Here is a 24,086-nt window from a genome sequence, read left to right as displayed (position 1 = left end):
ATTTAGTGTAAACATGGTAAATAAGTTCCTCCTCTAGCTAGTCCATATCTGGCTATGTACGCAACATAGTTTTTCCTTCTCATATGACATATGATCGTAATAAATGCTTGTATAAAAAAGACTCCGCTACAAGTTTTTAATCAATGTTTGGTAAATTGACATTTTTGGTATAAGTTCGAAGGGGAAAAAGGGCATCTTCATGAATTATATATATATATATATATATATTTCATTTAACCATGGAGAAAAAGGTTTAAAAGAAATACTTAGGATTAAAGAGGGAAGAAAGCACCCCAAAAAATGAAAAGCCGCATGGGATCGATGTTACACAATGGATGGCGCCCTTCAATATATTAGCAGCTGAGTATAAATATAATATGTACATTCGGACAGATGTTGACTAGAAAATACCAATCTATAACCATAATTCTCCCCTAGAATTCTGCATTTTCTCGAATTATACATCCTCACACATCATACTATTACATCGTAAAAACAGTCTGGAAAAAAAAAAATAAAGGAGTAGGGAGTGAGAGATAGAGAGTACCAACAATAAATGCCAATTGACATGGCTTAGTTCCTCAAACATCTACATGACAATTCTGTACTAACTGATACTTCATAGCTGATCCAACTGCAATACTATTTCCAATCATCTTACCCCCAACTCCAACATAAGCTGGACAATTTACATACAAATGATACTTCCCTGAAATAAATGTCCCAACTTTCCATCTAATTCTCCCATCCACTTTGATGTTAATCAACACAGTTCCAGCCATCTGATCTTGGTTAAGACTTTCACTAAGGAATGGCGCAACGGGGACTGAGTTTCCATACACAAAAGGAGACCATATTGTGACATCTTTATGTCCCTGATAAGTTGAGGGTAGCAGTGTAGGAAGGGTAATTTGTTGGCCACGGTAAGTTGCATACACATCGAGTTTGTCATAGTAAATTCCAATTTTGTTATTTGGGTTGCGAGAGGCGAGGGTAATTTGGATGTTGGTGGTGAGGAAAATATTAGGAGAGGAGACGTTGAAAGCATAGATAGTGGCAGCATGGAGGATGAAACTTGGCTTTGTTGGCCTAAGGATTAGCCAAATGAGAAAGATAATGAAGAGGACTAAGATAACGAAGGCAAGTACGGCCACGAATAGGCGGCGGTGCAGCTTGTGCCGCTCCTCATCGTGGTGGCCGCAGTCCTTGGGCGACATGCTGGCGGCAGTGGCAGCGGAGGTGGTGGTGAGGGGTTGGTGTTTAGGCTGAAGTTTTAGTCCTTTGGGAGAGTTTTTCTAAGGCGAGCTAAGTTGGTTAATATGGTTTGTTTTCCAGATTCTATAATGTGGTGAGAGACTTTCTCTTCTTAAAGAGAGTGGTCTTTTCTATTAAAAATGTTTGACATTTCTTCTTTTCATTTTTCTATTTCTGTTGGTGGTCATTGTAGAGGTTTAGGAGACTCTAAGTAGGGTATATAGAAATCTTTCCTTTTATCAAATATGATCATGACACTATGATCAGAAAGATATAAAGATGTCTCTAACTATTTTATCAATGAAGAAGTTATATTTTTAATTTTGTTCTTTTGAAACATGTTATACAAGTAATGGCTATCTAAAGTAAATGTGTCTAACACCATGTTTTCAAGAATAGTTTAGGGAAGTGTCTCAACGACCAATTCATGCAAATACTATGCACTAACTTCTTGCAAGTTGCAAATTTTAGAGGAAAGTGAATGGTGGAAAATGAAGTTTGGTGATGGTCATGGTATGGTGTGGTGCAAGCAACCTTATCTTTTTGGGACGTATGCTTCTACGCAAAGGCTAATTAAAGATTCAAGAATTATACCGAGGGCCCTACTTTTCATAAGTAATGACAAAATGGGATAGCAAGATTCTGAAGTCACCGACACAAATTGGCTATTGTACCCCGAACGGCTAAAAACTTAAAGTTTTGGTTTCAACCTCTTCAAAAAAAGTTAGGAACTTTTTATGCCAGCTATTAGTTGAGAAATCAATTATTATGGCACTATCTTACGAGAAACAAGAAAATAAATAGAAAGGAGAAACTTAATTAGTCGAATCTAAAATTAGTTGTACTGATAGTTTTATTTTACGGTATAAAAACCAATCTCACAAGATCGTATTCTAGCTATTTAAGCAATTTTCCAACCTTAAACACAAGTTTCCTAAAATTCGATGTCGGGCCCACGTGCCTGGATTCCGAAATTTTTCGAAGGAAGTTGTTCTATATAACCTAAGGATCAATAATATATGATTTCTAATTAATTTCATAACAAATTTCGGGGTTAAATCTAACTTTTATCAAAACCCTAGGTCTTGCACTAATCCTATAGTTTTCACAAATTTTTGTGTGTTAATCTACCCAAAACCCAAGTATTAAACCCACATTAAGTAGAATTAACTTACCTCACAATGCTATGTTGAAATCCCCTCTTTGAAAGCTCCCAAATCGCCCAAGTGTAGAGATAAAATGAAATAAATGGCCTAAGTCTCGTTTTCTAAAAGTTGTGCCCAGGTCTCTAATGTCGCATTTGCGACATCAGGTTCGTAAATGCGAACTCGCAATTGCCACAAAATCTTCGCAATTGCGAACTGGCTCCCTTCCTGCTTTCATCGCAAATGCAATCCTCGGGTCGCAAATGCGAACCTTGCAGGGTTCAATTGCGGTGCAATTGCCACAAATGCGACATTGCCCACCTGCTGCCTTCATCACAGTTGTGGTGGTTTCCTCGCAAATGCGAGGTCGCAATTGCGAACAAATTCCTCGCATTTGCGAAACCTGTAATTTCCCACAAAACACCAAAAAACTAGGGTGTTTTTCACCCCCAACCCATGTCCGAAACTCACCCGAGCCCTCGGGGCTCCACTCCGAACACCGACACAAGTCCAACAATATTGTACAAACTTACTCGAGCGATCAAATCACCGAAATAACACCTAAAACCACTGATTCAACACCAAAACGCATGAAATCCTTAAGAACATTCAAATTCCTATCTTTACAACCGGACGTTCGAATCACGTCAAATCAGTCCCGTTTCTCACCAAATTTCATAGACAACACTAAAATATTATATTGAACCTGTACCAGGCTCCGGAACCAATATACGGGCCCGATACCAATATGATCAAGCATTATTCCTTTTCATTAAATCCTTAGAATTTCAATTTAACAATTTCTAATAAAAATTCATTACTCGGCCTAGGGACATCGGAATTCGATTCCGAGCATACGCCCAGGTCTCATATTTTCATACGGACTCTTCGGGTCCGTTTGCTAAAAATATTGACCAAAGTCAAACTTAGCCTTAACGGTTGTGTTCATTCCTTTATTTATTACTTGCAGTCATTTCTCTCTTTATATTTTGTTTATTTTATCTTCGACGCTAACTCCTTCTTTTTACATTTTTTATTCATAGCAATGTAAATTTTCATAATTAATAGTAATTGTTTCTATCCTTCATATTCAATGTCAATAATGACTTTTCACATTCTTTGTTGCAGTCTATATAAGTGCACAATGAGGTGTCTTTGTCCATATTCCCAGCATCCTTGTTGTATTCATTATGCCGGAAATTTCTTTATTCGAGAAGAGTCTATTTCACTCATCAGTATCTGCAATAGGTATATCTGTTTCGATTAGATTATGCTGAAAATATTGTCTTCTCTTCAGTCCCTTTGATCATAGCTAGCAACCAATTTTTCTTGATTATGCGATTTCTTGAAAAGTTCTAAAATTAAACATAGTATTAATGTAAAAATTCCGTAGAAGGTGTGGAGCATGATAACTTGATATGGAGAATTTTTAAAACTGTATATGACCTTTATATTGCCATGTTATACTAAACTAACATATGCTTAAGTACTTTTTGAGCCATAGCTAATTAAACATTGTAGTACATGGGGCAGAATGTGTTTCTTGTGGATTATTTGATATTGTCATGGCAAATTTTATTTTCTAGTTACCATTACATAAGTCATTTGATGAATGTTAGTTTTTCAGTAGCATTATGGGCTCACTTTTCTTCAAAATTAACTTATATACAAGGAAGATCAATCCCATTTTAAATTAATAAGATATCTTCAACTCTTCGGTTAAAGTAGTAACCAATTAAAAAAACTAATGCATCACAAAGCCATAGAATAATCCAAAACCACGTAAAAGAAAGCTAAAGGAATTTAGTTGTCAAAAAAAATTAAAATTTTAGTAAAGCTTATTTTTTACTATTGGCTTTAAAACACTTACGAACTATGGTTAGATGAAAGACAAAGAAGGCATACGGTGATCTATACAAACTAAAATCTGTAATGATTCCCAGTTGAATAAGAACTCTTTAAGTATTTAGAGAGTTAGGACTTAAAGCATAACAAATTTGATGTAGTGCGGTGAAAGATTTTTGTCTGTCAAGTGTGTATAAAGTATTTAAGTATCTGTTTAATTTTATATGAATTAGACAGCCTGAAAGTAACTATACTAATAGGATTGCTAAAGGTAAATCATGTAGGATTCCTAACGTATAGTATTATGTTCTAAAACTAATAGAATTACAAGGCTAATATCTAGAATTCTGGTTATGTCCTTTTATTATGAGTTATTATGCTTAATATTATAAGGTTATTTTGGTAAGCCAATATTGTATTCATGCTAGTTTGAGCATTTCTAGCAGGATTCTATGACTGTTACCCAGTATGAGACCAGATTCATCAACTTGGCTCGTCATGCTCTTGTCATACTACCCACCGAGAGAGAGAGGGTGAGGAGGTTCATTGATGGACTTATTCAGCCGATTCGTCTTTAGATGGCTAGGGATACAGGGAGTGAGATTACTTTCCAGGAGGCGGCCAATGTGGCCAGGAGAGTGGAGATGGTTTTGTCGCAGGGAGGTGGTCATGGATCGGACAAGAGGCCTCGTCATTCAGGCAGCTTCAGTGGTGCCTCGTCTGGAGGCGGAGATTCGTATGGTAGAGGCCATCCTCCTAGTCCCTTTCAGTCAGCACTTCAGGTTTCTCACGGTGCTTCAGGTGGTCGTGGTTCTCATATGCAGTATTCTGATCAGCAGCCCTACAGTGCACCATAGCTCCTATCAGTGCACCGCCGCTCCAGAGCTTTTGGGGTGGTCATTCAGGTCGTCAGGGTCAGTCTCATCTTCCTCAGCCACACCATTCAGGTGGGTGCTTTGAATGTGGTGAGTATGGTCATATCCGGAGGGCTTGTCCGAGATGGGTGGGTACTCAGTTGTAGCAGTAGGGTTCTTGTGCTATGGTTCAAGCACCAGATGTTCCAAAGCCCGCCCAGCCAGCTAGAGGTGGGGGTAGAGGTGCCAGAGGTGGAGGTAGAGGTACTAGAGGTGGAGTTCAGACCGCTAGAGGTGAAGGCCAGCCAGCTACAGGCCGTCCCAAAGATGTAGTCCAGGGTGCTGGGGCCCAACCCCGATGTTATGCCCTTCCAGCCAGGCCTGAGGCTGAGGCTTCCGACGTAGTTATCACAGGTACTGTTCTGGTTTGTGGCTAGATGCCTCAGTTTTATTTGATCCAGGGTCTACATACTCCTATGTGTCATCTTATTTTGCACCGCATCTGGTCATGCCTAGTGATTCCTTGAGTGCCCTTATATATGTGTCCACACTGGTAGGTGATTCTATTGTGGTAGATTGAGTCCATCGCTCTTGTATAGTTGTGATTGAGGGTCTGAGACTCGTGTAGATTTGTTGCTTCTAGACATGGTTGATTTTTGATGTCATATTGGGGATGGACTGGTTATCACCTTACCACACTATCTTGGACTGTCATGCCAAGACTGTGACCTTAGCCTTGCTGGGTTTACCTCATTTAGAGTGGAGAGGGACTCCTGGTCATTCTACCCGTAGTGTCATCTCTTATGTGAAGGCTCGGCGTATGGTCGAGAAGGGGTGTTTGGCCTATTTGGCATATGTTCGTGATTCTAGTGCCGAGGTTCCTTCTTTTAGTTCTGTTCCTATTGTTCGTGAGTTCCCTGAGGTATTTCCTTCAGACCTGTCGCGTATGCCACCCGACAGGGATATTGACTTTTACATTGATTTCGCTCCAGGCACTCAGCCCATTTTCATTCCGTCGTATCGTATGGCCCCGCCTGAGTTGAAAGAGTTGAAGGAGCAGTTGCAAGACTTGCTTGAGAAGGGTTTCATTAGACCCAGTGTTTCGCCTTGGGGTGCACCGGTGTTATTTGTTAAGAAGAAGGATGGATCGATGAGAATGTGTATTGATTACCGACAGTTGAACAAGGTTACAATCAAGAATAAGTATCCATTGCCGAGGATTGATGATTTGTTTGATCAGCTTCAGGGTGCCAAGGTATTTTCGAAGATTGACTTGAGATCTAGCTACCATCAGTTGAGGATTAGGGCATCCGATGTCCCTAAAACAGCTTTCCGCACTCAGTACGGGCGTTATGAGTTTTTGGTGATATCATTCGGGTTGACAAATGCCCCAGCAGCTTTTATGGATTTGATGAACCGAGTGTTCATGCCTTACTTGGATTCGTTCGTGATAGTCTTCATTGATGATATTTTGATCTATTCCCGCAGCCGGGAGGAGCACGAGCAGCATCTTAGAGTGGTTCTTCAAACCTTGAGAGATAGTCAGTTATATGCTAAGTTTTCGAAGTGTGAGTTCTGGTTGAGTTCAGTTACATCCTGGGTCATGTTGTATCAGCAGAGGGTATTCAGGTTGATCTGAAAAAGATTGAGGAAGTCAAGAACTAGCCTAGACCAGCATCAGCTACAGAGATTCGGAGTTTATTCGGGTTGGTAAGCTACTATCGTCAGTTCGTGGAGGGGTTTTCATCTATCGCATCCCCAATGACCAGGTTGACCCAGAAGGGTGCCCAGTTTAGATGGTCGGACGAGTGTGAGGCGAGCTTTCAGAAGCTCAAGATAGCTCTGACTACGGCACCGGTATTGGTTTGCCCACAGGTTCAGGACTTATACAGTTTATTGTGATGCACCTCGTATTGGGCTTGGTGCAGTGTTGATGCAGGATGGCAAGGTCATTGCCTATGCTTCACGGAAGTTGAAGATTCATGAGAAGAACTATCCGGTTCATGACTTAGAGTTGGCAGCCATTGTTCACGCGTTGAAGATTTGGAGGCATCATCTGTATGGCATGGCATGTAAGGTGTTCACGGATCACAAGAGTCTATAGTATTTGTTCAAGCAAAAGGAGCTGAATTTGAGGCAGAGGAGGTGGTTGGAGCTGTTAAAGGACTATGATATCACCATCTTATATCATCCGGGATAGGCCAATGTTGTGGCCGATGCTTTGAGTAGGAAGTCAGCCAGTATTGGCAGTCTTGCTTATATTCCGGTCGGTGAGAGGCTGCTTGCTTTGGATGTTCAGGCTTTGGCCAATCAGTTCGTGAGGTTGGATGTTTCTGAGCCCAGTCGGGTGTTAGCCTACACGATCGCTCGTTATTCTTTATTGGACCGTATCCGTGATCGGCAGTATGGTGATCCCTATTTATGTGTCCTTAGAGACGCAGTGCAACATAGAGGTGCCAGGCAGGTTACCTTTGGTGATGATGGAGTTTTGAGATTGCAGGGTCGAGTTTTTGTGCCTAATGTGGATGGTTTTCGAGAGTTGATTTTAGAGGAGGCTCATAGCTCCCGGTACTCTATTCATCTGGACGTCGCGAAGATGTATCAGGATTTGCGGCAGCATTATTGGTGGTGGAGAATGAAGAAGGATATCGTTGCATACGTGGTTCGGTGTTTGAATTGTCAGCAGGTTAAGTATGAGCATCAGAGGCCTGGTGGTTTGTTCCAGAAGATTGAAATTCCTGAGTGGAAGTGGGAGCGGATCACTATGGACTTCGTTGTTGGACTCCCACGGAGTCAGAAGAAGTTCGATGCAGTGTGGGTTATTATTGATAGACTGACCAAGTCAGCGTATTTCACTCATATGGCAGTCTCCTATTCTTCCGAGCGGTTAGCTGAGATCTATATCCGGGAGATTGTTCATCTTCATGGTGTGCCCGAGTCTATTATTTCGGACCGAGGTGTGCAATTTACCTCGCATTTCTAGAGAGTAGTTCAGCGAGAGTTGGGCATACGGGTTGAGTTGAGCACAGCATTTCATCCTCAGACGGATGGGCAGTCCGAGTGGACTATTCAGATTTTGGAGGATATGCTCCGAGCTTGTGTTATTGACTTTGGAGGCTCGTGGGATTAGTTTTCCCCTTTAACAGAGTTTGCCTACAACAACAGCTACTAGTCGAGTATTCACATGGCTCCTTATAAGGCTTTATATGGCAGGCGGTGTCGGTCCCCAGTTGGATGGTTTGAGTTGGGAGAGGCTAGGTTATTAGGTACGAATCTGGTTCAGGATGCCTTGGACAAGGTCAGGATTATTCAGGATAGGCTTCGTACAGCTCAGTCCAGGCAAAAGAGTTATGCCGACCGCAAGTTTCGAGATTTGCCTTTCATGGTTGGTGAGCGGGTGTTTCTTCGAGTGTCGCCTATGAAGGGCGTGATGAGAGTTGGGAAGAAGGTCAAGCTTAGCCCTAGGTTCATTGGTCCGTTTGATATTCTTGATCGAGTGGGAGAGGTGGCTTATAGACTTGCATTGCCGTCGAGTTTATCAATCGTGCATCTAGTGTTTCATATGTCCATGCTTCGGAAATATCACGGCGATCCATCCCACATGTTAGATTTCAGCACTGTCCAGTTGGAGAAGGACTTGTCTTACGAGGAGAAGCCGGTAGCTATTCTAGACTGGCAGGTTCGTCAGTTGAGATCGAAGAGTTTTCTTTCTATTCGTGTTCAGTGGAGAGGTCAGCCTGCTGAGGCATCGACCTGGGAGTCCGAGTCCGATAAGCGGAGCCGTTATCCCCATATTTTCCCCGACTCAAGTACTTCCTTCTTATGTCCATTCGAGGACGAACGGTTGTTTTAGAGGTGTAGGTCTACATTCCGACGCCTTAAAGACCTCTTTCAGCATCACCTGGATTTGCGTGCGCAGTCCGGGCGCGTAGCCAGAAAGCTATTATGTGAAAATCTGTGAAAATGTAGAATTTTCAACTTAAAATGCATTTGAGTTGACTTCGGTCAACATTTTGGGTAAATGGACTCAGACCCATGATTTGACGGTACCGGATGGTCCATGGAAAAATAAGGGACTTGGGCGTATGCCCGGAATCGAATTCCGAGGTCCCAAGCCCGAAAAATGAATTTTTGAAAGAAATTGTTTTCTGAAAAATATAAGGTTTTTTGAAAGTCAAAATGTTATGTGAAACCTGTGGTATCGGGCCTGGATTATGGTTCTGGATCCTGGTACAGGTTCAATATGATTTATATGTGTTGTCGGTAAAGTTTGGTAAGAAACGGGATCCATTTGACGTGATTCGGACCTTAAATGCAAAATTTGATGTTCAAAGAAATTTTGATAAATTCCATTGATTTTGAGGTTTAATTCGATGTTCATGATGTTATTTTGGCGATTCGATCGGCCGGATAAGTTCATATGGTGTTATTGAGTTAGTGCGTATGTTTGGTTTGGAACCCCGAAGGCTCGGGGTGAGTTTCGGATGTGTTTCGGAAGGTTTTGAACTAATAAAAAGTTGCAGGTTTTTTAGTTCTGGTGTTCGGGTATTTTCTTCTTCGCGTTCGCGGGAGGACTCTCGCAAACGCAATGATTTATTCATGCTGAAGGAAATTTGCTTCTACACGAACGCGAGACCCAGGTCACGAACGTGAAGCTTTGGGGGGTCTTCCCTTCGCGAATGCAGGCCTAGTATCACGAACGCGAAGGCTTATGAGCCTGGGCAGGGGGAGGGGTATTATACCTACGTGAACGCGACCACCTGGACGCAAACGCTACCACCTGGACGCGAACGGGAAGGCTCGAGGAGTTAGTGCTCCGCGAACGCGAGCCCATTTCCGCAAATGCGATAGTCTCTCAGGCCTAGCTCATCGCGACGCGATGAGCCTGTCGCGAACGCATAGACCAAATTCGCCCAGTTATTTTTAAGTTCAAAAACAAAATGCATTACGGGAATTTCACCATTTTTTATAAACTTCATCTTCTCCACACCTCTTGGGCGATTTTTGAAGAGGAACTTCACCATAGCTTCATAGGTATGTAATCATAAGCTCATTTTCTTCCATTTTTATCAACACCCACTAGATTGCTAGGCCTAAAACATGAGATTAAGGGTAGAAAATTAGGGATTTGGGTAAAGTTAGGGCTTTTTGATTATTTGGGAATTTGACCTCGTTTTGGAGTCTGATTTCAAAACAAATTATATATTCGGGCTCGTGGGTGAATGGGTGATCGGGTTTTGGTCCGAACCTCATATTTTGACCAAGCGGGCCCGCGTCAATTTTTGATTTTTTTGGGAAGAATGATTAGAAAGCTATAATTAAGCATTGGAATTGGATTGTTTAGCATTTATTGATGTCATTAAGTCGATTATGTCTAGATACAATTGATTTGGAGCCAAATTCAAAAGGAAAAGCGGTGTCTGAGGTTTGAGTTGGCCGTGGAAGTTCGAGGTAAGTGTTTGGTCTAACCTTAGCTTGAGGGATTAGGAGTTGTGTCCTATTTGCTACTGGTTTCTTGTTGAGCACGACGTATAGGCATGGTGACGAGTATCTATACGCTGGTATCGAGCATCACCGTGAGTCTTGAATTATAATTTATTGTGTTATTAAATAATACTATGGATGCTTAAGTTGATAACTCTCTGTATTGAGCAATGATCGTGATTATTGTCGTGGAAATTACTTATGACTGAGTATTGGTGTTAGCTGAGGTAGTTAGATGTTGGAACAAGTTGGGCTATAGCTATTTCTCCCTTGCCGGGATGTTGTTACTTATACTATCGATTCCCTTGCCGGGATAGTGTAGTCCTTTATTGATCACTTGCCGAGACTCTTGCCATGATTGTTGTTGATTTTATATGTGGATCGGGTTGCACACCGCAACAATGAGATATTTGGATTGGGTTGCACGCCGCAACAATGATATATTTGGATCGGGTTGCACACCACAATAATATTATGTGTGGATCAGGTTGCACGCCGTAATAGTGATAAATGATATGGATCGGGTTGTGCTCCGCAACAGTGTTTATATATATTGGGATCGGGTTGTGCGCCGCAATAATTGCTGGTACAAAGTATTTATAGATTGGATACAAATTTCTTATTGTTTTGCTATGAAATCTAAGCTGTTTTTTTGTTGTTACTCTTGATTTACTGTTGCTATTGGTATACCCCGCAGCACGTACCCCTCCTCCCATATTTACTTGTTTATTTCTATTTTATTTTTCGTTGTGTATTATATAACTGCACAGGTTATTTAGTAGTCTGGTCCTAGCCTCGTGACTACTTCGCCAAGGTTAGGCTTGGCACTTACCAGCACATGGGGTCAGATTGTGCTGATACTACACTCTGCACTATGTGCAGATCCCGGAGTAGCTCTTGGACCATAGCATTTGGGTGGCTGCCTTCAGTCCAGCTAGAGATCCCGAGGTAGTCCTGCAGGCGTCCGCAGGCTCGACGTTCTCTTCTATCTTATTATATGCTATGTTTTCACTTGTATCCAAGACAGACTGTACTTCCTTTTTCAGACACTTGTATGTAGTACTCATACACAGTCCGTGATATTGTGACACCGGATTCCGGGTAGAGACGTATGTTGGCATTGTAGTACTGACTGTGGTTATTTTATCAATTTAAGTCTTTTGCTTGTTTTATTTATCATTAATATTCAATGTTGATTACCTGTTAATCTCAATTGTTAAAAAAGGGGTAAAATGAAAGAGGTAGTGATTCTTCATTTGCGCGGCTTGCCTAGCTTCTACGAGTAGGCGCCATCACGACTCCCGAGGGTGGGAAATCCCGGTCGTGACAACTAGTATAATTACTTTTGGATACATATTTTTAGTCATGCAATCCTATTACTTTAGGATATTCTTCTTAAAAATTCTATTACTACTTTAATTTGAAAACTTATTATAATGTGCTATTACTAATTTAATTTGAGAATGTATTATATTGTCCAAATTTATTTAAAAAAAGAGAGCCTATTTAATATAAAAGCATAAATACAATATTGATAGACTAAAATATTAAATAGAAGAAGTCATAGGGAAAGAACATAACTAAAATAACCCGTTTTTTACTACAAGACCTTCTATGTTAATTTTTTAATATTTAATATTTTAAAATTAATAAATTATGTCTATTAAACTCTTATTAAAAATATGTAGGAAGGTTTAATAAAAATAATTTCATAAGAATCCTCCATATTGGCAGTACATTACCACTCAATAATATCCAATACGAAAAAAAATAAAAGTAATATTAAATGGACTGCATAAACCATTAAAATTGAGAAAAAAATATTCTCATAATATATTTTTATATTATATTTGAATTTTTTTCCTACTAAAATAATATATTTTTTAATTAATTTTTTGTGTAATATTGAAAAATATACCCAATTATTAAACAACAACTAAGAAAATATTTAAAAATGTAAATGTGTGAGAAAGAGAAAGAAAAATACTTGGTAAGAGTCAAATACCACTAATGATTCTGTAAACATAAATATATAAAAGTGGAATGTCAGATCGATATTTTTACTCTTTGAAAAGAAAATTTATGGTGGATAAAATTACAATTAAGATTAAATCTTCAAAACAAGATATGAACTACTATTAAGAATTTGAATCAACATAAAATAAATTATTGTTTGTGTTAAGACCAAATAGTTAAATCTTTCAATTAATTATTTGGAAAGAGAACTCAATTCAATTATTTTTTAAATTCACCATATGAGTAAAATTATTTTTCAATTAAGAAAAATCTTAGATTACATAAATTTATTCCATAAAAAGAGCGTTAGAGATTAAAAAAATTAGAACACAAAGTAAAAATGTTGTTATAATATTAAGAATCAAACGGTCATACAAGTGTTTGTTGAAGCACAATCAAAGCTAAATATTGAATAATAACAAGCTTTCAACATTATATTATAAAGAGTTGACTCTTACAACGGGATTATCCTTTGTAGACGCCTCCGGCTAAATCGAAATAATATTTCTATGTCATGCATTATTTGCAAATATCAAATCAAGAGGCATGATATTATTTGCAATAATAACAAATGGCGTACCAACAATGATATTATTATTAGGCCACTTAGATTTGATATACATCTTCAAACAACCGAAATAATCATCACAAATATATCAAAGTAGAGCAATGGTACTAAATTTATAAGAAAAATTAATAATATAGGATAAAGCGCTTACGGCTAAGTGTCAAATGATCAAAATAATTGCCCGAAGTTCTGGAGATATATTTAATATAAATGAACCGTTTGGTGAAAAATTAATGGTTTGGAAGGTGATTTTTGTCAAGTACTTTCAATAGTTACAAAATCGATGAAAGCAGAGACTGTAAAAACTAGCTTGCCAAAATTATACTTATGGCCTCAAATGAAAAAGATTCAACTGATAAGAAATATAAAGTAATAACATATCTATTATTCAGTAACTTCTTGCTTCGTATCAGAAACGAAGAAGAGCGTCTAATAAAAGAGATTTGGTTCTTCCAGAATATTTGTTAATCAATCCCAATTGTGATAGTAGTATATTTAACAAGAAAAATATTTCTATCAATAGATTAAAACCCAATTTGTGCAAATTGCATGATAGAAATTTAAATGTCATCTTAGCTAGTAAAAATGAATATGTTGATCAACTAAATAAAAGGTTAATTGCGAAATTTTATGATAAAATAAGATATTTTTTGGTTTTTGATTCAGCAGAATATGACACCAACAATTACTACCCAAAAGAATACTTAAATACTCTACTACCAAATGGCCTTCTATCACACAGGTTTGTTGTCAAGTTTATTTTTTTATTATCTATGTTGGTGTCACCATATAAGTAATAGACTAAGTTAAAATTGATCTTCCATTGCATATAGATTGATTTTGAGAAAAACTATGCTCGTCATGCTACTGAAAAACTTAGATCCGCTGAATAACTTATGTAATAGCACATAAATGGTATATAGAATTTTTGACAATAACGTCATACATGCAAAAATTATGACACTGGTCAATGTGCTTCTAAGTATATTTTTATCCCCAAATTCAACTTTCATCTTCCGAAACTAAAGAATATTCTTTGAAAATAATTTTCGGTATGCTTATGTTTTGCAATTATAATAAATAAAGCACAAGGACAAATATCCTAAATATTTAACTATATTTATCACAGGATGTTTTCTGGCACGAACAACTATATGTTTCACTTTCAAGACGAATACCAATATCGACAACAAGAGTTTTGGTTATGGTAGAGCAACCAAAGCATTGGAAGAAAATATACACGAAAAATATCATCTATAAAGAAGTGTTTGGTAAGATATCATCAAAATAAATACTTTTAAACAATAATACGTAATTATCTAACTAACATAACTAAATTGATCATTTGTGTAAGTTATGATGATGTCCTTTTATTTTGAATTCACGTATTATATTAATGTGGTCACGACCGAAAATCCACTAAGGGTCGTGATGGCACCGGACACCGCTGTAAGGCAAGCCAACCAAACTACTTAATTAAATTTTCATTTAAACAATTGGGAAAAACTCTGATTTTTCTTCAATTTTTACTAGTAAAAGATACTCAGTTCAAATTAAATATACATGTTAAGAAGTCAATACAAAATACCCCATAACTATCCCAGAACCCGGTGTCACAAGTGCATGAGCTATTTCTAGGAAGCATTATAATACAATAACAGTCCGGAATACAAATTGGACAGATAATAAAATACAATACAATACTCTGAAGGAGACTCTGCTAGCTACGGACGTCTCGATAAATGCAACTCACTTAAGTCTCCGTATCAACCATGCCGCTATGCCACTGATAAACCTATGCAACAAAAATGCACAACAAGTGTAGTATGAGTATGAAAACAACGTGTACCCAATGAGTATCCCGTCTAATCTCGAATAAGTAGAGACAAGAGGTCGACTTCGACACTTACTAGTGGTCCAATATTGTTATCCCAATAATATAGTAATTCGGTGATTTTTATAATCATGATTGTAATTCAATGGAATGAAGCAAGCATGGAATTCTTTCTTTTATAGAAAATTTCCAAATTCCTTTTCATCGTTTAGACAAATATTCTCAAACCGGAAAGAGGCAATAACAATTTCAGTAAGTTTCAAGGCAAGCAATACAAGCATGTGCAAATCATGCCGAGGTCGTACAGCCCGATCCAACAATATTTAGACTGTGCACTGCTAGAGGGTCGAACGGCGTGAACCATAGATGCATTTATTTAATCTACCGAGGCGTTTGGTCCGTTCCAGAATTTAAACACGCCAGATAGTCAATCAAGAAGTCATCAGGAAACAATTATCCAAAGAAAACCACTTCTCTTTTAACAATTTAGAAAAAAATGAAGTTTAATTCTTTTTAGAAATTCATTTACCAATTCGATAGAATTTAAGCAATCAATTGTCAATAAGGTTACAGATATTACAAGTATAGCATGCTTTTGGGTCCTAGACTACCCGGACAATAGCATAACAGTAGCTACGCACGAACTCTCGTCACCTCGTGCATTCGTAGCCCCCACAAATAGGAGCACATAACCAATTATTTCACCTATGGGAACAATTCACTCTTACAAGGTTAGAAAAGAGACTCACCTCGCTCCGAAGCCTATATTCCGATTCAAGAACGCGCTCAAACCTTCAATTTGGAGTCGAACGATCCAAAACTATTCAAATAGGGTAAGAACTAGTCAATACATGCTCAAAAGTTCATATTCTAATTATTAAACCAATTTCCCAACCTTAAATGCAAGGTTCCTAAAATTCATTTCCCGGGCCCACGTGCCCGGATTCCGAAATTTTCCGAAGGAAGTTGTTCTCTATAACCTAAGAATCAATAATATATGATTTCTAATCCATTTCATAACCAATTTCGTTGTCACATCTAAGTTTTATTAAAACACTAGGTCTAGCTCTAACCCCTTGATTTCTCCAAATCTTTAGGTGTTAATCTACCCAAAACTCGAGTGTTAAACTTAGAAATAATGGGGATGAACTTACCTCATGATGCTATGTGGAAATCCCTTCTCAATAGCTCAAGAATCGCTCAATACCCGAGTGCCAAATGGTCAAAAATGGCTGGGTCTCGACTTAAATAAAGCTAATTGCTTCAGCAGTTTCCGCATCTGCGGTCCCGTATCCGCAGAATTGGCTAAAAGGGATGGGACCGCTTCTGCTATCTTGAAGACGCTTCTGCGGCTAAGGAGCTGCTTCTGCGGTTTGGCCTGGCCAGCTCTAGGCCGCATCTGTGAGGCTACGACCGCTTCTGGGGTCTCGCACCTGCGGTCGACCAACCGCAGGTGCGGTTATGACAGAAGCAGATGCTTCAGCACTTCTTCAAATTTCATTTTCGTTCCGTTAACCACCCAGAATCCACCCGAGTCCCCCGGGACTCCAACCAATCATACCAACCAGTCTCAAAATACATTACGGACTTGCTCGAGGCCTCAAATCATATCAAACCATGCTAAAACCACGAATCGACCTCCAATCCAAGCTTTATGAACTTTAGAATTTCAAACTTTTACTTTCGATGTTTAAACCTATCAAATCACGTCCGATTGACCTCAAATTTTGCACACAAGTCATATTTACCATTACGAACCTACTCTAACTTCCGGAATCGGAATCTGACCCCGATATCAAAAAGTCCAAAACCTTCAAGTTTCTATGTTTAGCCAAATGACTCCAAAATGGCCCACGGACCTCCGAATTCACTTCCGATTGTGCTTCCAACACAAGAATCACCATACAGAGCTATTCCCAGACTCGAAATCCCAAACAGACATTGATAACACTGAAATGCATTTCAACCCAAACTTAGGAAATTCTTTCAAAATACTAACTTCCGTAATAGGCGCCAAAACGTCCCGGTTCTTCCAAAACCTGATCCGGACATACGCCCAAGTCCGAAATCATCGTACGAACCTTCTAGAACCTTCGAATCCCGATTTCGGGGTCGTTTACTAAAAAATCCAATCTTAGCTAATTCTTTCAACTTAAAGCTTCCGAAATGAGAATTCCCTTTCCAAATCAACTCTGAACTTCCCGAAATTCAATTCCGACCATGCGTACAAGTCATAATACCCGAAGTGAAGCTACTCATGACCTCAAACTGCTGAACGACGCGCTAGAGCTCAAAACGGTCAGTCAGGTCGTTACATTCTCTCCCAACGAAACATACGTTCGTCCTCGAACGTGCTAAGAACTGCATTGGAGTTTCCCAAAATCAATGTTTAACACCTTGTGCACTTATCCGTGCTACCACAACTCAGTTGAGCACATTAGTCGATCAATTCTGAAGATATTCCCTCTTATTCAAGCAAATAAGCTTAGAGCCTAATTCCAACATCTGAAATTCTCTGCCAGACTTGCTTCCAATATATGAACACCGTATCAATCACTACACGAGGTACAAGAACATGACTGCATGCCTTTGTTGAATTCTCACCATGCATCACATTATTCACACGACCATAATGTAATCATAATAACCACTATTCCCCGAATCTGATGCTCACAACGCACCTCGAGATATATATAAGTTTTATTCCAACTCTCGCAATACCGCCACGACAAAAGAGATGTGTAGAAATTCATAACCAGCAGCGAAGTCAACAAATCATTGAGGCTACACTCCTAAAAAGAACATTACTTCATTCTGAACCAAATAATGCCCTTTGCTCTCTAATATACTTCATACAATCCGATTGCACTAATCCTAGATCCAATAACCTTGTCTCACCCAGTACGAACTGCTCAGGCAACAAGCCACCCCAGACATGACCAAAAGTCTCGTATGATGACACAATGTGCCAATAGGCTACCAATTCGAACGTGATACAAAGGAAAAAGAATTCTGGAAGGAACTACTCAACTCACACACTAATATGGACTTTCCTTAGAAAATGGGAAACAAAGCATACAAAAATAACATATAGAAAACTGTACTCAACATCACACTGTTGCGGCGCGCAACCCGATCCAAATAGCATACCCATGGCGGTATGCCACCCGATCCACACATAACACTCACCTAAGGAGATGCACATTGAGCTAAATTGCTCATTACAATAAAATACCGAATTTTGGTCACAAGCACGCTAAGTGCATAATACCATCCCTGAGGGGACATATAGCTCTATAAGCTACAAAACTCAAGCACAACTGAGGTGCGATATACGATCTGAATCTCAAGAGCCATTCTGTTCGTATAACATCATCTCTACACAGAACCTCAACACATAAGAAATTCCCCAAGTCATCTCACGACTCACACGGTGCAATACATCATTACATGAAATAGCTGACGACGAAATAACACCCCGACTACTCTTCAATAAGGAGCGCATTGCTGAAATGAACACATCTGGCCTGATATAGAGCCCATATTCACATTTAAATCCATCCACATACCTCAAGCTGATTCTGATCACACTGAACTAGGCCAATAATCTCTCATGGGTCCATAATCACCCCCCCCATTTTTCATAACACACAAGAACAACCATCATAACCGGAGTAATCCCCCACAGTCCACAACCCAATAAACCGAGTGCCCTCCAGGCATCAATTCTCAATTTAACGACATCACTACAATCTTCATACTTGGTTTAACTCTTCAATCAATCAAGTGATTACATGCCACACTTATACAACCTTCATGTGGGGCACGCTCCCACAACCTACCGTAATAGATAACAGGTCTGTACATCCAGACCACCGGCCGCACTAACGCTGAAAAGCGATCAAGAATCCATAACTAGGATGCAAAGCCTTTTTCACAAAACACTGATCTCAAGTGACACTGAAGACAATACCAACTTGCCTTAAACGTCAAAACTCATTTCCTGCTCATCCGAGTTCGTGACATCCTTGTCAACACCGAACTGCAACCTTGATCCTCACTTCAAATTCCATGGCACTCACTGCACCCAACATGCCAATATACAATAGAACATGTTTTTTCATCATCACCCCAGAACCGCTAACAAATCAACACTTCATCATATAAAAACTTTTTACTTACTCGCTCCAGGAGAACCATAGCAACACACAGATGGATTCTCATGACCGTAGAATCTGCAAATCTCTAAGTAGTGGACTAAGCCATCATAGCCCTTCTGGGATCTGCCTACACATAACAGGCCATAACACTAGAATATTTCCGAATAAAATCAATTACGGTGGCCGACAGGCCTTACACGTACTGCCACAAATCCCCTGCATAACTTGATCACGCTGAAAGAACTGATCACTACCACCAATATGACAATTCAACAATGGCTAATCAATCTATCTTCTTCCAATTTATCCTTAATTGCCTTAGAAATAATAATAACTCCATTCAACACATAACACACCCCATCCGCACTCATCCCGAGTGACCTTGAATCACGAGACCACGATGTCTCCAATCCCATGAACCGTTTCATACCTCCCTTGTGCACACATTCACATCCTCAACTAGTATTCCCATTCTGATAATCCCTCTATGAATCCGAAGTCTTTTCTCATAAGCTGCTACAAAAGCTTGATTCTAAACCGTACTTGTAGGCTCGAAATCATTAGGTACCACACTTTACCCCTTTGAATCCACTAGGACCGTTTTTGAGAGCCTCCCGCCCTGACTTGGCCCCGAATATAATCAACTCTATGAATCTTCTAGCACATGAATACCCTCTCAACGAAGCACCCGGCAGAATCATTTCCCTTGAAACCCGCACCTATACAAGGCATAAATCCTAAATCCCTCCCCAAGTCTAAACATGAGCAAATAAGACCAACCATAGCACATCAATATGCTAATAACCAGAAACCTCGCAAGTAGTTAACCATGCAACCCAATCATAGGCGGTGGGAATCTCCCACTTAGCTCGAAGCCACTATTACACAACTCTGGAATTCACCAGGATTCTTTATCTCTTTGACATAACCTTGCGCAATCAACCACCAAAATTCTCGAAATCTTCCTGTAAAACCCATTTTATACTCTGAATCATCAACCACATTCGCACGACCGACCTCTTTGCTGTACAACCAATAGAATTATTTGCAAAAGCCTCACCAACCACGCGACCGCTAACCTGCTCACAGGGAATAACCCACCTGTGGAAATCATTTTCCGACAGCTTCCAACGCTGCTGCACGGGGTACAATCACTACGATATCAATAACCCATCCTAAGTCCGAGCTCACTCTCTAGCTGCACAAGTCCATTCACCCCTCGTGGACATCACTTAAATGTATGACGACATCCTTCCAATTCAAAGTTATGTGGTATCCTTCTTCATTTCAAGCAACTCCTTCCCGTTATATCAAATCTCCTATCGCATAATAGACCATACTTCAACTTAAATCCGTAGACCCCAATCACCAATCTCTAAAATTCCCAAATTATTCCAAACTCTCCTTAAGGTGCGTAGTCATCCTACCACAAAGCCCACACGCAACTCTGCCACTCTCCCACTTTGGTGGAACTCACCCCTTTAATCGACTACTCGACCTTTGCTTCTTATAACTGGCCTTCTAGAAATTTTAACCACCGCCTGACACTCCCCATATGTCTTTTCTCATCCTTCGCTGCTCAGTTGTTGCCTTAAATAAAATCTATCTTCGCGACACTTGAACCCTCAAATCGCTACTAACCTTAAACTTTTCCGAAGAAAATCTTTCTCGAGCCGTCAACATTAGAAACACCGATTCAATCCTGAACCATCATACCCCGCAATCTCTGACAGTCGTTTCTCCCATATTATTTCATAATATCTTACCCCAAAGGCGAATTGCAGAAGACCATAACACCGGTGAATTTAACACATACAATCGAGGACGACAACAATATATCACAGATGAAAATTCCACCACGCTCGAAAATACCAAGTCTCGTTACTCCATCACCCCAAATCTGGACATTCATAGGCCAGTTGCTTTTCCTCTACCGGGAATGAAATATCAGATCTCTGAATCGTGCACTGAGTAGACTTCCTTTCAAATTATTCACCACCCCAACACATAGGCAAGTATCCTACCATCAAGTCAGTACTGTGCAATAACCAATCATAGCGATCTGTGCATAGTCTCAAAATTCTCAGGAATACTGTTACTAACCTAAAATGACAAGATATCCTCCCGCAAGGCAACGACAATAGCCCAATCAACTATACCGGGAGAAACATCCTGCACCACATCTATAGTGCCATTACAATCCTTTAATTCTTGATTTATAACCAGCGGTTCGCGTCACATAAGATTGAGTAAGAAGGAAACAAGGGCATAAGCCTCAAGAAATCAAATCGCACGATGAGGAATTAAGAAGGGAAGTACTCCTAACAGCCCTGTAGCCTCCCGAAAATAAGTACAAACGTCTCTGTACCGATCCGCGAGACTCTACTAGACTTGCTCATGACTCGTGAGACCTAAGGGAACCTAGTGCTTGGATACCATGTTGTCACGACCCAAAATCCACTAAGGGTCGTGATGGCGCCGGACACCGTTGTCAGGCAAGCCAACCAAACTACTTAATTAAATTCTCATTTAAACAATCGGGAAAAACTTTGATTTTTCTTCAATTTTTACTAGTAAACGATACTCAGTTCAAATTAAATTTACATATCAAGAAGTCAATACAAAATACCCCATAACTATCCCAGAACCCGGTGTCACAAGTGCATGAGCTATTTCTAGGAAGCATTATAATACAATAACCATCCGAAATACAGATTGGACAAATAATAAAATACAATGCAATACTCTAAAGGAGACTCTGCTGGCTACGGACGTCTCGATAAATGCAACTCACCTAAGTCTCTGTATCAACCATGCCGCTATGCCACTCATAAACCTGTGCAACAAAAATGCACAGCAAGTGTAGTATGAGTACGAAAACAACATGTACCCAATGAGTATCCCGTCTAATCTCAAAGAAGTAGAGACGAGAGGTCGACTTCGATACTTATTAGTGGTCCAATAATGTTATCTCAATAATATAGTAATTCAGTGATTTTTATAAACATGATTGTAATTCAATGGAATGAAGCAAGTACGAAATTCTTTCTTTTATAGAAAATTTCCAAATTCCTTTTCATCGTTTAGACAAATATTCTCAAACCGGGAAGAGGCAATAACAATTTCAATAAGTTTCAAGGCAAGCAATACAAGCATGCGCAAATCATGCTGAAGTCGTACGGCCCGATCAAACAATATTTAAACTGTGCACTACTAGAGTGTCGAATATCGCGAACCATATATGCATCTATTTAATCTACCGAGGCGTTCGGCCCGTTCCAAAATTTAAACACACACAGGCAGTCAATCAAGAAGTCACCAGTAAACAATTATCCAAAGAAAACCACTTCTCTTTTAACAATTTAGAAAAAATGAAGTTTAATTCTTTTTAGAAATCCATTTACCAATTTGATAGGATTTAAGCAATCAACTGTCAATAAGGTTACAGATATTCCAAGTATAGCATGCTTTTGGGTCCTAGACTACCCATACAATAGTGTAACAGTAGCTACGTACGGACTCTCGTCACCTCATGCATACGTAGCCCCCACAAATAGGAGCACATAACCAATTATTTCACATATGGGGACAATTCTCTCTTACAAGGTTAGAAAGGAGACTCACCTCGCTCCGAAGCCTATATTCCGATTCAAGAACGCGCTCAAACCTCCAATTTGGAGCCGAACGATCCAAAACTATTCAAATAGGGTAAGAACTAGTCAATACATGCTCAAAAGTTCATATTCTAATTATTAAACCAATTTTCCAACCCTAAATGCAACGTTCCTAAAATTCATTCCCCGGGCTCACGTGCCGGGATTCCTAAATTTTCCGAAGAAATTTGTTCTTTATTACCTAAGGATCAATAATATATGATTTCTAATCCATTACATAAACAATTTCGTGGTCAAATCTATGTTTTATTAAAACTAATCTACCCAAAACTCGAGTGTTAAACTTAGAAATAAGGGGGATGAACTTACCTCGCGATGCTCTGTGGAAATCCCTTCTCAAAAGCTCTAAAATCGTTCAATACCCGAGTGCCAAATGGTCAAAAATGGCTGGGGCTCGACTTACATAAAGCTGACTACTTCAGCAGTTTTCGTATCTACGGTCAGGGGACTGCATCTGCGATCCCGCATCTACGAATGGAGGCCGCATCAACGGAATTGGCTAAAAGGACTGGGACCACTTCTGCGGTCTTGAAGCCGCATCTGCGAAGCCGCTTCTGCGGTTTAGCCTGGCTAGCTCTGGGCCGCATCTGCGAGGCTACGACCGCTTCTGCGGTCTCGCACCTGCGGTCGACCATCCGCAGGTGCGGTTATGACAGAAGCAAATGCTTCAGCACTTCTCCAAATTCCATTTTCGTTCCGTTAACCACCCACAATCCACCCGAGGCCCCCGGGACCCCAACCAATCATACCAACCAGTCCCAAAACACATTACGGACTTGCTCGAGGCTTCAAATCATATCAAACCATGCTAAAACCATGAATCGACCTCCAATCCAAGCTTTATGAACTTTAGAATTTCAAACTTCTACTTTTGATGTTTAAACCTATCAAATCACGTCTGATTGACCTCAAATTTTGCACAAAAGTCATATTTGCAATTGCGGACCTACTCCAACTTCCGGAATCAGAATCCGACCCCGATATCAAAAATTCCACTTCCGGTCAAACTTCTCAAAAACCTTCAAGTTTCTATCTTTAGCCAAATGACTCCAAAATGGCCCGCGGACCTCCGAATTCACTTCCGATTGTGCTCCCAACACCAGAATCACCATACGGAGCTATTCCCAGACTCGGAATCCCAGACGGACATTGATAACACTAAAATGCACTTCAACCCAAACTTAAGAAATCCTTTAAAATGCTAACTTCCACAATAGGCGCCAAAACGTCATGGTTCTTTCAAAACCCGATC

General features: G+C 39.7%; 1 protein-coding gene across 1 annotated transcript; it reads right to left on the bottom strand.

Annotated features, from left to right (window-relative positions):
- Window positions 1-324: 324 nt before the first annotated feature.
- On the bottom strand, window positions 325-1,534 carry LOC104226072 (NDR1/HIN1-like protein 1). Its single transcript, XM_009777954.2, has one exon. The coding sequence runs from the start codon at window positions 1,215-1,217 to the stop codon at window positions 582-584; it is 636 nt and encodes a 211-aa protein (XP_009776256.1). The 5' UTR covers window positions 1,218-1,534; the 3' UTR covers window positions 325-581.
- Between the last annotated feature and the right edge of the window lie 22,552 nt (window positions 1,535-24,086).

The sequence above is a fragment of the Nicotiana sylvestris genome, chromosome 6 (genome assembly GCF_000393655.2).
Source record: "Nicotiana sylvestris chromosome 6, ASM39365v2, whole genome shotgun sequence".
Classification (NCBI taxonomy): domain Eukaryota; kingdom Viridiplantae; phylum Streptophyta; class Magnoliopsida; order Solanales; family Solanaceae; genus Nicotiana; species Nicotiana sylvestris.
This window is presented reverse-complemented; position numbering and strand designations above follow the sequence as displayed.